General features: G+C 38.1%; 1 protein-coding gene across 1 annotated transcript in view; it reads left to right on the top strand.

The window, feature by feature from the left end:
• Positions 1–15,146, top strand: part of LOC117336030 (protein PIF-like) — a 39,295-nt gene extending 24,149 nt beyond the window's left edge. The window contains exons 6-10 of the mRNA XM_033896361.1: positions 10,901–11,056; positions 11,811–12,172; positions 12,490–12,580; positions 13,097–13,176; positions 13,752–15,146. Of these exons, the coding sequence (XP_033752252.1) occupies positions 10,901–11,056; positions 11,811–12,172; positions 12,490–12,580; positions 13,097–13,176; positions 13,752–13,793 (731 nt within the window). The 3' untranslated portion in view covers positions 13,794–15,146. The remainder of the gene's footprint in view (positions 1–10,900; positions 11,057–11,810; positions 12,173–12,489; positions 12,581–13,096; positions 13,177–13,751) is intronic.
• The last annotated feature ends 548 nt before the right edge of the window (positions 15,147–15,694 follow it).

Consider the following 15,694-nt stretch of genomic DNA (forward strand, 5'->3'; position numbering starts at 1 on the left):
CAACCTCGCTCCATTCACATCTATATATCATTATCTATAGATTTCACAGCCAACCTCGCTCCATTCACAGCTATATATCATTATCTATAGATTTTACAGCCAACCTCGCTCCATTCACAGCTATATATCATTATCTATAGATTTAACAGCCAACCTCGCTCCATTCACATCTATATATCCTTATCTATAGATTTTACAGCCAACCTCGCTCCATTAACATCTCTATATCCTTATCTATAGATTTTACAGCCAACCTCGCTCCATTAACATCTATATATCCTTATATATAAATCTCACAGCCAACCTCGCTCCATTAACATCTCTATATCCTTATATATAAATCTCACAGCCAACCTCGCTCCATTAACATCTCTATATCCTTATATATAAATCTCACAGCCAACCTCGCTCCATTAACATCTCTATATCCTTATATATAAATCTCACAGCCAACCCTCGCTCCATTAACATCTCTATATCCTTATTATAGATTTAACAGCCAACCTCGCTCCATTACATCTCTATATCCTTATATATAAATCTCACAGCCAACCTCGCTCCATCAACATCTCTATATCCTTATATATAAATCTCACAGCCACCTCGCTCCATTAACATCTCTATATCCTTATAGATAAATCTCACAGCCAACCCTCGCTCCATTAACATCTCTATATCCTTATATATAAATCTCACAGCCAACCTCGCTCCATTAACATCTCTATATCCTTATCTATAGATTTAACAGCCAACCTCGCTCCATTAACATCTCTATATCCTTATCTATAGATTTAACAGCCAACCTCGCTCCATTAACATCTCTATATCCTTATCTATAGATTTAACAGCCAACCTCGCTCCATTTACATCTCTATATCCTTATATATAAATCTCACAGCCAACCTCGCTCCATCAACATCTCTATATCCTTATATATAAATCTCACAGCCAACCTCGCTCCATTAACATCTCTATATCCTTATATATAAATCTCACAGCCAACCCTCGCTCCATTAACATCTCTATATCCTTATATATAAATCTCACAGCCAACCTCGCTCCATTAACATCTATATATCATTATCTATAGATTTTACAGCCAACCTCGCTCCATTCACAGCTATATATCTTGATCTATAGATTTAACAGCCAACCTCGCTCCATTCACATCTATCATCACCAACCTGTCATTATATACATTCTATAGCCAACCTTCATATATCTATATCCTACAGCAAATCTGCTCCATAACCCCTCTTATATACCTTCATTATATAAATCTCACAGCCAACCTCGCTCCATTTAAATCTATAATCCTTATCTTAGATTTAACAGCCAACCTCGCTCCATTAACATCTATATCCTTATCTATAGATTTACAGCCAACCTCGCTCCATTTCATCTCTATATATTAAATAATAGCACTGTCCTACATTCATATCTTATTTTACGCCTCTCATTACTCCTATACTCTTTAATAAATTCACACCGCTTCATATTCTAACCTTAAAGATCTAGACTCGCCAACATTAATATTTAATATAAATTACAGCAATGCAATCACGCTTATTACACGTTCACTAACCTGTCTTAATCATATATCCTACTTGACACAACGTCCATTAACTTAATTATCTATAGATTCAGGCAATCGCATACTTAATATCTTAATGCTCGCTCCATTCACATCTATATATCATTATCTATAGATTTCACAGCCAACCTCGCTCCATTCACAGCTATATATCATTATCTATAGATTTTACAGCCAACCTCGCTCCATTCACAGCTATATATCATTATCTATAGATTTAACAGCCAACCTCGCTCCATTCACATCTATATATCCTTATCAATAGATTTTACAGCCAACCTCGCTCCATTCACATCTATATATCATTATCTATAGATTTTACAGCCAACCTTGCTCCATTCACATCTATACAATGTATATCCTTATCTATAGATTTTACAGCCAACCTCGCTCCATTCACATCTATATATCCTTATCTATAGATTTTACAGCCAACCTCGCTTCATTAACATCTCTATATCCTTATCTATAGATTTTACAGCCAACCTCGCTCCATTCACATCTATATATTCCTTATCTATAGATTTCACAGCCAACCTCGCTCCATTAACATCTATATATCCTTATCTATAGATTTCACGGCTAACCTCGCTCCATTCATATAAAAATATAGGCATGCATCATTACATAAAGCCTTTTTTTAGCTTTTTGTCTCGCATAAACTCTGTTAATCATTATTACGCTTCAATTGTCCATACACATTCAACGGATGCTATGTCGGACACATTATGAATAATTAATAGTAAAATGTTATTGCTGCTAGATAGACAAAAGCTGCTTATAATACCCCGGTCTACTTTAACAGTCTGGTATCCATTATGATCATGGCTGGCGTACAATGGAACGGATTTCCAGTCGGAAACCCACTGGAATAACTTATTGTATTCTTGATAATTGCCAGCGATCAGCAGGTGAGCGTATAAAATATGAATAAAATCGATGTATTCTGTTATTCCAGTATATAAACACCAAATGCAAACGCCACCGACAATTAACCCATTAATGAAAATGTTACATATCAAGCTAACACTGTCCATCACTACGTGTCAAGTTTACACTGTCCATCACTACGTGTCAAGTTTACACTGTCCATCACTACGTGTCAAGTTTACACTGTCCATCACTACGTGTCAAGTTTACACTGTCCATCACTACGTGTCAAGTTTACACTCCATCACTACGTGTGAAGTCTACACTGTCCGTCACTACGTGTCAAGTTTAGACTGTCCATCACTACGTGTCAAGTTTACACTGCATCACTACGTCTCAACTTTACACTACCACTACGTGTCAAGTTTACCCTGTCCATCACTACGTGTCAAGCTAACACTGTCCATTACTACGTGTGAAGTCTACACTGTCCGTCACTACGTGTCAAGTTTAGACTGTCTATCGCTACGTGTCAAGTTTACACTGTCCATCACTACGTGTCAAGCTAACACTGTCCATTTCTACGTGTGAAGTCTACACTGTCCGTCACTACGTGTCAAGTTTAGACTGTCCATCACTACGTGTCAAGTTTACACTGCATCACTACGTCTCAACTTAACACTATCACTGCGTGTAAAGTTTACATTGTCCATCACTACGTGTCAAGTTTACACTGTCCATCACTACGTGTCAAGTTTACACTGATCATCACTACGTGTCAAGTTTACACTGTCCATCACTACGTGTCAAGCTAACACTGTCCATCACTAAGTATCAAGTTTACACTGTCCATCACTACGTGTCAAGCTAACACTGTCCATCACTACGTATCAAGTTTGCACTGTCCATCACTACGTGTCAAGTTTACACTGTCCACCACTACGTATCAAGTTTACACTGTCCATCATTACGTGTCAAGTTGACACTGTCCATCACTACGTGTCAAGTTGACACTGTCCATCACTACCTGTCAAGTTTACACTGTCCATCACTACGTCTCATCTTTACACTGTCCATCACTACGTCTCATCTTTACACTGTCAATCACTACGTGTCAAGCTAACACTGTATATCACTTCGTGTCAAGTTTACACTGTCCATCACTACGTCTCATATTTACACTGTCCATCACTACGTGTCAAGCTAACACTGCGCATCACTACGTCTCATCTTTACACTGTCAATCACTACGTGTCAAGCTAACACTGTATATCACTTCGTGTCAAGTTTATACTGTCCATCACTACGTGTCAAGTTTACACTGTCCATCACTACGTGTCAAGTTTACACTGTTCATCACTACGTATCAAGTTTACACTGTCCATCACTACGTATCAAGTGTACACTGTCCATCACTACGTATCAAGTGTACACTGTCCATCACTACGTGTCAAGTTTACACTGTCCATCACTACGTGTCAAGTTTACACTGTCCATCACTACATGTCAAGTTTACACTGTCCATTACTACGTATCAAGTTTATACTGTCCATCACTACGTGTCAAGTTTACACTGTCCATCACTACGTTTCAAGTTTACACTGTCCATCACTACGTTTCAAGTTTACACTGTCCATCACTACGTATCAAGTTTACATTGTTCATCACTACGTGTCAAGTTTACACTGTCCATCACTACCTGTCAAGTTTACATTGTCCATCACTACGTACCACTACATTATGTTACACTATTTAACAGTACAGTACATCTCTTGTTAATCAGTATAGTCTTTCTCATATCTCATTGTATAATGATCCTACATGTTTCTCATCGTTTATCATTGGTGCATACGACGCAATTGACCTTTTATTATCTCTTGTTTTGTATATATTTTAAAATGTCAACTGATCTACCTCCCCTTTAAAGCGCCTGTTCCTACCATACCTTGACGTCAACAACTATATTCTGTCACCTTTTCACACCCATCCTCCGTCTACGCTCCACACGCCTCCTCCCTCCACGCTCCACAGCCTTCCTTCTACACAATATTTCTCTTCTGTCCGCATCTCTCCTCCGTCTACGCTCCATAACCCTCCTCCACCCACATTTCTCCCCATCTACTTTCAACATTTCTCCTCCATCCACACTTCACTCCCTTCTCCATCCACGCTCCACATTCCTCCTCCATCTGAATCCCTCCTTTCACACATCCTTCATCCACATCCCTCCTCATCCCTCATAACATTCTGCCACCAAACCCCATAAACACCACCTCCTTTCTTATGCTTCATAACATCCCCGCCACAAAGCCCCATAAACTTCGCTTCCTTTCTTATGCTTCATAACATCACCGCCACAAAGCCCCATAACTACGCCTCCTCCCTCATCCCTCATAACATCCCCAACCCAGTCCCATAACTCATTTCCTCCCTCTCCCCACACAACACCCCGCCACAAAGCCCCAAAACCCACTTCTTTCTCACCCAATAAAACACCCCGCCACCAGGCCCCAAAACCCCACCTCCTTCCGCCGCCAAGTACTATAATTCCAACCCCTCCCTCTCCAACACGACACCCCGCCCAGCCCCATAGCTCAATACAACCCTTCCTCTTCCCACATAGCATCACATACACCCTCGCTTCACACAGCACTCACTGCCCAGCCCCATAACTCCACCATCCCTCTTCCGACATAGCATCACATACACCCTCGCTCCACACAGCACCCGTCGCCTAGCCCCATATATCCACCCTCCCTCTTCCGACATAGCATCCCCTACTCCCCCGCTCCACACAGCACCCGCCGCCTAGCCCCATATATCCACCCTCCCTCTTCCGACATAGCATCACATACACCCTCACTCCACACAGCACCCGCCGCCCGGCCCCGTTTATCACCTACTCCCTCGCTCCACACAGCACCCGTCGCCCGGCCCCACATACGAGTGCTGATTGATAAGTTCTGAGACTCATATTGAAGGATTTGAATTTTGCCGGACATATTGTATTATTTTTCAACATAAGCCCCTTTAGAATCTGCCAGCTGTGTTTAAGGGCCTCATTGCCATTTTTATTGAACTCCTTTTCTTTGCTGTTCAGAAAGTCATCCACTGTATGTATGACGTCAACATCGGACTTAAAGTGGGTGCCTGATATAGCTGTTTTCAGTTTTGGAAATAGATAAAAGTCTGATGGAGCGAGATCAGATGAATAAGGCGGATGCTCAATCAGTTTAAAGCCACATTTGTGAATGGCAGCCATGGCAATGACAGACATGTGAACAGGAGCATTGTCCTGATGTAATAACACACATTTAGTGAGCTTTCCGCGGCGCTTAAGTTTAATATTTTCCCGTTTATAGTCATTTGATTTATAGTTTGTTATTTTTAGTTTTTAGTTAATAGTCAGAGAATAGTAGGACTTAAAAAAGAACATCCTTGAGTACCACCTTCAAAAGTAGGCTCACAATATATCAATCATCTCTCGTAACATCACCTACCCCCTCGCCCCACACAGCATCCGCCGCCCAACATTACATCATTTACTCAATCGCCCCACAAAGTACCCGCCGTCCAACATTTAACATAATGTTTAACCCCCCTCCTCCCTCACTCTGCCCGACAGCCCGTCCCTCCACCAGCTAACTCACCCCACAAAACACCCATCATCTTGTCTCTGCTTCCATCCCTCCAGAGTCCCATGCTTATTTTGTATAATACAACCCATCCGCCCACTCCCTCCTCAACCCCATTCTCATACATAATGCTACTGTTGACGTCCACATACCATCATAACCTTATCTCTATTGACATCACATTAAAGCCGTAGAGTTAATCGTGACATATGAAAATGCGATAATGATTTTCGTGATGAATGATTATTCGTGATGAAAGCCCATACGATCCAATGACGGATAACACATTGAAAACTGTTGATTGAGACAACAATATTTATGTCCAGAATAAAGCAGAAACCAATCTGCTAAACAATATATTAAAAACGTTTTTTTTATGGTTATTAACTCGATATACTGGTAATTCCACCTAGACTACGATCTACCAGTACAAGTAATTAATACCCCGATAGAAGTCGATCGGGCCTTTTGTTTATCTTCAACATTCGCCGAAGTGCGTCTGTTTGGAAAACCGCATGGGAAATGTACGTCTATTCAATCATACAAATTGCGTGCAGCAAACAGGTTAAAATAGAGTTACACTCGATTAATTAAGAGCTTTTGTTATATATCTTAATAGTTCTATTTTCCCTGATGAATATTTCCACCAAATTACTAATATCAAAACGAATATTGATAGATGTTTACGTTTAATCAACAAAGCGTTTGGTTTATACGGGTAGGATAGGAAAAACCAGGGAACATGATAAAATCAGGCGGCTCCCATATTAAATCTGTCCCAGAGCATGTTTCCAATGTGCGACACAATTCACGCTTCGATTTGAACACACTAGTCCATTTTTTTTAATAATCAGTAAGTTTATCTAATAAAATAAACAACATCAGTTCTGATGTAGTAAAACCAAGATTTTAGTACAACCGAGTCAAGCAAATGATTTTAATTTCCCGACTACTACCTAGAGTATATCTGACAGTCAATATAACGATATTGACACGTGTAATAATAAGTGGCCTCAACCTTTGACCTGTTGGTTTATGCGGACAGACCGGTTCGTCTGTTTTTCAATGCAATATTTAGGCATATATGTTGACGGACCTGCAGATGTTAATGCAGGCCTTGAAAGTCTTTGTCAAAGCTCGTCTTAGAGTAACAAAATATCACCATGTCCGTCCTTATTTCATAAACGAACAGCCCTTGTCCGACCGGTCCGATCGTTTGGACCAGCATAAACGAAAATAACCTTCAAAAATACGATTCGGTATATAGCTGTATCACATTTTGCCCTGTCGTAGCTTGTGAGCACACAGTCTATGGTAACTGTTCTGCATCTTCCGTTGCAAAACATCGATAATACCATGTGTTTTGGAATTAAACATATTTCATTGAAAAAGTGCATACGGTCTTTTTCACAGACATTGCGAAGGCCTCTCCACAATATACTAATTACCATGGGTTGAGAAATAGCAAAGTATTATCACAATTGCCATTGCTAATTACAAGTATTCTAATACAATATATATATACAACATGTATATATATATGAGGAAAACGCATAATTATATATCATATTGTTGAACCTTTTTGCTAGATTTGCAATATATTGTGAGGATATGTAGCTCTTTTTGACCACGTGGCCACTATTGTGACGTCATTCATCGCATTGTCACACTGACACTGTCTTTGATATCCCAGGAATTTCACAAATTGTCGTTAGGAAACTTGAATAACATAACAATCCATATGATTAAAATGTAACTATATGCAATGTTTGTCATAACAAATGATATTATTGTTCCATAAAACGCATTGCTCTTGCTGGCAAACTAACTAATTAATTTGGCTCATCAAAATGTGGCATTTTAGTAATGAATTGGATACAGCAGGCTATGCATTTGTATTTTCATGTGAATTAACATATGTGTAATATGGCATGTCATTTTATTGTACAAATAATACAGCATGTTTCTGTATTTGTAGTTGATGTAATAGCAAGCATGTCTTATTTTAGTAATTATAATTCAGCATGTTTTTTATCGGTAATTAATTGTGATATATCCTAATTTGTAATAGTAATTCATTGCAATATAACTTCCGGTTTATTAATGGATTAACTTGAAAGCTTTTTTTATGAGATGGAGCCATTATAAAGAAAAAACTGATGTATTTTACAAATCGTTGGCATTTGGATCTAGCTGGAACACAATACAAGATTTTTGTCTTCCTTTCATGGACTGTTTTCTTTGATGAGCCATTGTGCATTTCTAATAGCCAATCAAAGGCGAGGTAACAAGCATCGACGTCATTATTATGTCATTGGATGATAACATAAAAGAACTAATAGAAATTCTTGTTTCAGGCAAGATTAAATTATTAATACTTGCTTGAAAAAAAGATGTATATATTATGAAACATATCATGTATTGCAGTAATAGCAAATGTTATACAGCATGATGTACATATGTATTTCGGCAATTAAGTTTAAAAGGAAGTTTACTATGAGCATGATTGTTGTGTAGCTGAGAAGGAAGTAGGCAAACATATATATTTGTACCTAACTCTAACAAAGGTTGTATGTATTTAATTGATTGTAACTGTTTGTATGCTGTGTATGTTTAATTAAAGTATAATTACAAAGTATGTCATGTATTTGTAATTAATTGTAATACAGCATGAAATTCGAAGTATGCTAGCTATGTCGAAGTATGCTAGCTATGTCAAAGTGTGCTAGCTATGTCGAAGAATGCTAGCTATGTCGAAGTGTGCTGGCTATGTCGAAGTGTGCTGGCTATGTCGAAGTATGCTAGCTATGTCGAAGTGTGCTAGCATGCTATGGAGTAGTATTTAGATAGTAGCTCTCTCTGAAATCATAAAAAAGTGTAGGGTACCATCCTCAATTGCGGTAAGTTTTGCTTTTAAAGTCAATATTTTAAGCAGGCTTTACTATTTTTGACAAATCATCGTGTCTTGACCGTACATTTGGCTGTGAGCAACACCACTATATCTTTTTTAGTCGTGATGTAGAACAAGGTAATACCAAATTTAGTTTAAACTGTGTTTTATTGGTCTATTTCCACTTAACAATATATATACAACATATAAATGATAACAAAAGGAATCAGAAACAAGTGTCAAGACACTTATATAAGTCTGACACCTATATCTATCTGACAAGCTATATCCGGAGGCTGGCAATAAAGCTTGATATTTGAAAAAAAAAACACGTGGACGGCCATATGACACCATACAATGTTTTATCCCGTTTACGCGAATGATAATGAATGTGATTACGCTAACAGCACCTTTTATCGGCAATGGCGTGTTTAAGACACGGAACTCTGAACACTGTGGAATTATCTGATTATTGGTTGATCCGCGATGATACCTGACTACATGATGAAAAAAATAGAAATCCCAACTGTTACGACGCAGACAGAAATCTGTCGATATTGAACGACATACAATAAGGACGCATTAATATTTATTGTGTTCAGGCCAAGCATGCCAATGCTCGGAAGGTCGTACGTCAAAGCCAATGTATAGGTGATCACCCTTGATATAGAATACTTATGTACCTCATTAAATATGCGTCCTATGACGATTCTCTGACGTTGTTATGTCGCGGACTACTTATGGCTTTTCATTCGCAGTTAATGGCCTTTTAATAATTCATAAATTCAAACAGGAAAAAAAAACAAAAAAACAAAAACATGCATTTATTTCTACTCTGCAAGTCAAAACAGCATCTTGAGTGAAAATTTATACATTATGTATGACAGCTTTCCATTTCCAGGCCAATTGTTAAATCATTATACAGAGTTAATGCAAACTGCTGATTAATATTGAATTGCCCAAGAGAACACTCTTTCTAATCCGATGTATTTGGCACTAACAGATGTTCACTTATACTTTCGTCCCGTATGCCTTATTTTTCATATTGTAGTGCTATAAAGATCATCTTATCTTATCAGACCTATCACATTATAAAATTACTCATGTACTACAGAGAGGCAACATGGATTTAAAAAAAATAAACATAAAAAGCCAAAAACAAAACATAAAAACACCATAACAAAGCCAAAAAGATCCCTCTGAATTCGGCCACGTATACAATTTGTTGCCCTAAACCTGTATAGAGATACAATGAAATCAAAACGACTTTATTTTGCAGCAAATACTTTTTTCTTCAGATATGACCGACCATGACTTGTGAAATCAGAGACTTTCGTTTATGTCTAAACATTTGAATTTCATAAAGGGCAATGGAGTCTCCCTGGATCGCAACTCCTCGGCGAATTCCGTACATGTTCGGTATCAAGCCTCGACTTTCCGTGTTATTGCGACAGAGCAAAATACTTCTAAAATCAACATGCTCCGTCTTAAGATGATAATCTGTCGTCAAGCTCTTTCGTGCGTTCGTCAGTAATAAATTAATTCTTACTCATTTCCCCCGTTGTTCTGTATTTATATGTATCTTAGGGTACGTGCTTCTTCAAAACAAATACAACACGTCATTGGTCGTTTTTGACCAATGTTAACGATATTTTCTGTTGGATAAAACTATTGTAATTGTACACAACGTTTCCAATGAGCCATCTTTCTGAATTGACGAAAAACTTGTCAAAAGACTTCGGACAAGTCACAATCATGTTTGATAAGACAGCGTCTTGATATTATTTCCTTTTTTTTTGGAGATAAAAGAATGAAAAAATATTTTACTTTTACCATCATGTATAATTTTAAAGCATTCACTGGTATAACCTACGTCATAAACACCGGTATTATCGACGTCATATTCTGCAGAGTGTGACAAGAAAGAGATCTCAGGTGACCCAAAACATTTTGAACAACTCGTCCCTCGGAGTGGCTGGGTCCGGATGCCGTGTGCTCCCGGGACAAGTTACAACCAACGGGATTGTCAGTGTACTGTGATGTCCGAATACATCAAAAAGGACGAAGGTGAGTAGATAAAGATAGGCGTGTCTGGGTGGGAGAGGGCATAGGGATGGGTGTGTCTTGCTGGGATTGGACATAGGGATGGGTGTGTTTGGCTGGGAGAGGGCAGAGTGATGGGCGTGTCCAGCTGGGAGTGGACATAGCGATGGGCGTGTCTGATTGGGAGTGGACATAGGGATGGGCGTGTCTGGCCGGGAGAGGGCAGAGTGATGGGCGTGTCCGGCTGGGAGTGAACATAGCGATGGGCGTGTCTGGCATAGAGAGGACATAGGGATGGGCATGATTGGCTGGGAGTGGACATAGGGATGGGCGTGTCTGGCATGGAGAGGGCAGAGTGATGGGCGTGTCTGGCTGGGAGTGGACATATGGATGGGCGTGTCTGGCTAGGAGAAGACATCGGGATGGGCGTGACTGGCTGGGAGAGGGCAAAGGGATGGGCGTGTCTGACTAGGAGAAGGCAAAGGGATGGGCGTTTCTGACTGGGAGTGGACAAAGGGATGGGCGTGTCTGGTTGTGAGAAGGGACAAGGATGGCCATGGTCTTAATTTTGAAACTTGCACCATGATTACTGATACAGAATGGGATTATCTAATCTAGTTCGGTACAAGAGGCCATGGAATGAGGATTGTCTTACCTAGATATTCTAATAAGTATGCATGTGTACAAGTGATAGACGAGGATGGAGATCAAAGTCTGGGGAACATCTGTATTATTTGAATGAGTAACACCTTGACTGTTCTCTAACTTTTAACCATAGGTTGTAAATCTAAGGTAAGCCTGAACTTCGCCACCTACATCGAAGAGACCAAAGACAAGTCTGTATATGTCGTAAACGAGAACGTTTCCGTTGCTCATGGTGTCGCAATATTCGACGGAAAGAGTTCCCTTCGCGTGCCCCAGCTGTCTAACATGGACCTTGGAGATACTGTCGTACTAAAGATCCGGTATAAAGACAAGCCCAGACGACACCCAAGGGCCACTTCTCGGCCCCAGGCTCTCATCAGTAATGGCGACTGTGGAAACAACGCATCCGTCCTTCTCGCCAAAGACGATAGCAGTATAATGTTCGGAGCGGAGACGGACAAGGGCGGATACACCAGTTTCTCAATCCCTACTCCGGTAAGTCATGTCACTATCAAACTACCGAAAAGTCCAGTGGTATTGTTAGTTAATGTGTTATGAGTATTTGAACGTATATAGCATTAATTATTGTAGCCATTGTTGGCAGAATGTTTAAGCGAAAGTGGGCAGAATGCTTGATCGGAAGTGGGCAGAATGTATGAGCGGAAGTGGACAGAATGCTTTAGCGGAAGTGGGCAGAATGCCATCATAAATACGTACAAAGACATTTCAATCCGTAACTGACATTACGCGGTGACGTCACACACTGATTGGATTTAAAGTGTAGAATATACAGAAACCCGTTGTTATTTCAGGATACTGAGTGGAAGGATGTGACGTATTTTTTTAACGATGGAGTTCTGGAAGGAAAGGTCAATGACGTCATATATGCACAGAGATCTGAGGGTACAGTATTAGACATGCCTGGATTTTTACGTCATGATACACGTATCGTTTATTACTTTTAACGAGTTGGAATTCATATGTACTCTTTTTATTTTGAAACTATTTTGTTCACTGTGGACGCCATAACATGTGATACAAAACACCGGAAGTATGACGTTTTCACTATAATATAAAGAGCAAAGCCAAGCCGAAAATATGGTACTAAGGCAGGCAATCTAGTCTCTTTGCTAGCTGGCATGTTCATCGGTAAATATTACAAATACTTATAAAGCAAAAGTTCATATTGATTTGCAACTTGTGGACATCTTTTTATCTCTTCGGTTAATTATGCCTGCTGTAGTTCTTCGAAAATGATACAAAAAAGCGCAACCTAGCGGAGGTAAATGGTACTAAGGCAAGTAATCCAGCCTGAACAGCTCAAGAGTCACATTAAACTGTTTTTAATTACAAAATATATCACAAAAACAACAATAAATCTTTATTTATAAAGCTCGTTTTTATTGTTTCATGTGATAGGTCTGATAGAACGCCGGCCATGTGCTCTCCAGATAGGTCATGGGCAGGATATGGATGACTTCGAAGGGGAAATGGATGATGTGAGTGTAAAGTGCAAAAATAAATTATACTTGTATTTTGAGAAATGTTCATGGATATGACAACTATTAGAATACCCAAATAAATCTAATATATAATTGGACTTAAGGCAACATCTAGTCATATGTCATGAAAAAAAAAATTAATTAAGCAGATATAGACATTATATAAGATAAATACTATACAATGTATTTTGTTTTATCATGTTTTAACTAAATAGCTATGAACGATCAACCTTGTCTCAGTTTGCGAAATGTTCTTTTTGTCCCATTAAAAAACAAAAATCTATAACTACTTTCATGGGTTATTTTTACTCTAAAACTAAAGAATGCAAAGACATGTAAAAACCAGTACAAAACGGCTGTAAAATCTGATACCTATTGTTAAGAAAGTAAATCGTTTATTGCCAACAAAAGTTTTAGCAACTACATAGTTAAGAATTAGAATAAAATATTTTGAGTAAAGTTCAGCGATAACTACGGCATGCTGGCCTAACAAACCAGGTGTCATCCTTACAAAAAAATACTACACCGCCATTTTTCTAGTTGTCGTTTTCAATATTTGCTTTCTATTTCAGATCGAATTCTTTACCTGTAAACCTGACGATTTTGATAAATGAAGAAGATGACCTGATGACGTAACAACTACCGAAATCCACTGTAACCCTGCAATGTCGCGCGACCCAACCTGTCCATCATACCTAGTCTCTGATGTATCTGTCGCCTATCCTAATTTGTCTCATTAAGGATGCCCGGTCGGTGATGCAGTAGCCTCAAGTGATATTTTAAATCATGGATCGTCAAATATATATCTAGATGTTCTATATAAAAACTATCAAATATAACCTGAACCCTTATTTATTTAAGTTTTTTCCCCCTAATAAGTTTTATTTTCAAATATCACCATAGCTCTTAGTAAAGAGGTCTTTTTACCCCACCACACATAAACAAACAATATTATATATCGATTTGTTGTAAAATGATTACACGGTTTTTTTTTTATTCTTTATTGATATGTCGGTCGCTCTACAATTTATTGATTACGTTTGTTTATCAATATTTCATAACAAAATGCACAACATATCAAACGAGCAAGTGCTTAATGGGAAATAATGGGGACTCTCGCACTTTTATGTGAAATTGGTTGTTTATAATGAATGTTTAATAAACTGATATCGTTGTGCTTAAACGTAGGTATAGCTGTCACAAGCAGATTCATAAAAAGAATTTAAGTAGAACCCCCAGAGAAGGAAGTGATCCCATTTACCAAACCGAAAAAATATATTCGATCCAGAGTTTCATTCATAGTAAATGCTAAAACGTTTTCATGAAAAATTAATTCTTTGGAACATACATATAATTGTAAATTACAGCATATAAAAGATACAGGCGATATTTCGCGTTAAGTGTAGATTAGCTGTTTAGTTTACATTTATTACCAGAAATATGTAAAGTAATTAATCTAATAGACTGGAATAACAATTCTGTGTCCATTACCTGAAACACTGAAAGACGTTATGTGTAAGGGTCACCGTTGTACATATATATCGTAGAGCAGAAATAGTATGGGTTTTTTTTGGGGTTTTTTTTGTTTTGGTTTCCGGTTATTGTTTTGTATAAACAAGTTATGCGTTATCTCTCGTGTGTAGCTGATGTTGTGTATTGTCAATATGTAACTTATTGAATATAACAAAATGGTCGAAAGATGGCCATCTTGGATTTTTACAGTTAAAAGTTGTTTACGTATAGTTTTGGTACGATTATTTATTGACAATGAAGCATTCTTTGACCGACTGTCTCGAAAATGTGATAAAAAATACTTTATACTAACCAACGAAATGGCGGCAAAACGCACATCTCGCCAGTTATCGCGTGATAATACAGCCAACCCTGTGTGTAAAGGCCGCTCAATAGAGCAGAAAACGATGTCCTACATTTGGAACATAAACATGTGGTCTTTAAAAGTGTTTTTTTTAAATATACTTTATATAGAGGTTCATAAACAACGAATTTTACTACAATAGGGAATATGGGGGCGTTTATGAGCATATTTTCGTTATATACAGGTCACCTTTATACACATATTAACGTCATATAGAGGTGACATTTATACGCATGTTTTCGTTGTAAAGAGGTGACCTTTATACGCATATTTTCGTTATATATAGGTGATATTTATAAACATATTACCGTTATATAGAGGTGACCTTTATAAGCATATTTTCGTTATATAGAGGTGACCTTTATAAGCATATTTTCGTTATGTATAGGTGACTTTTGTAAACATTTTTACGTTATATAGAGGTGACCTTTGTAAACATATTTTCGTTATGTATAGGTGACCTTTGTAAACATATTTTCTTTATATATAGAGGTGACCTTGATAAACATATTTACGTTATATAGAGGTGACCTTGATAAACATATTTACGTTATATAGAGGTGATTTTTGTAAACATATTTACGTTATATAGAGGTGACCTTTGTAAACATATTTTCGTTATATAGAGGTGACCTTTAT

The sequence above is a fragment of the Pecten maximus genome, chromosome 10, assembly GCF_902652985.1.
Source record: "Pecten maximus chromosome 10, xPecMax1.1, whole genome shotgun sequence".
NCBI lineage: Eukaryota > Metazoa > Mollusca > Bivalvia > Pectinida > Pectinidae > Pecten > Pecten maximus.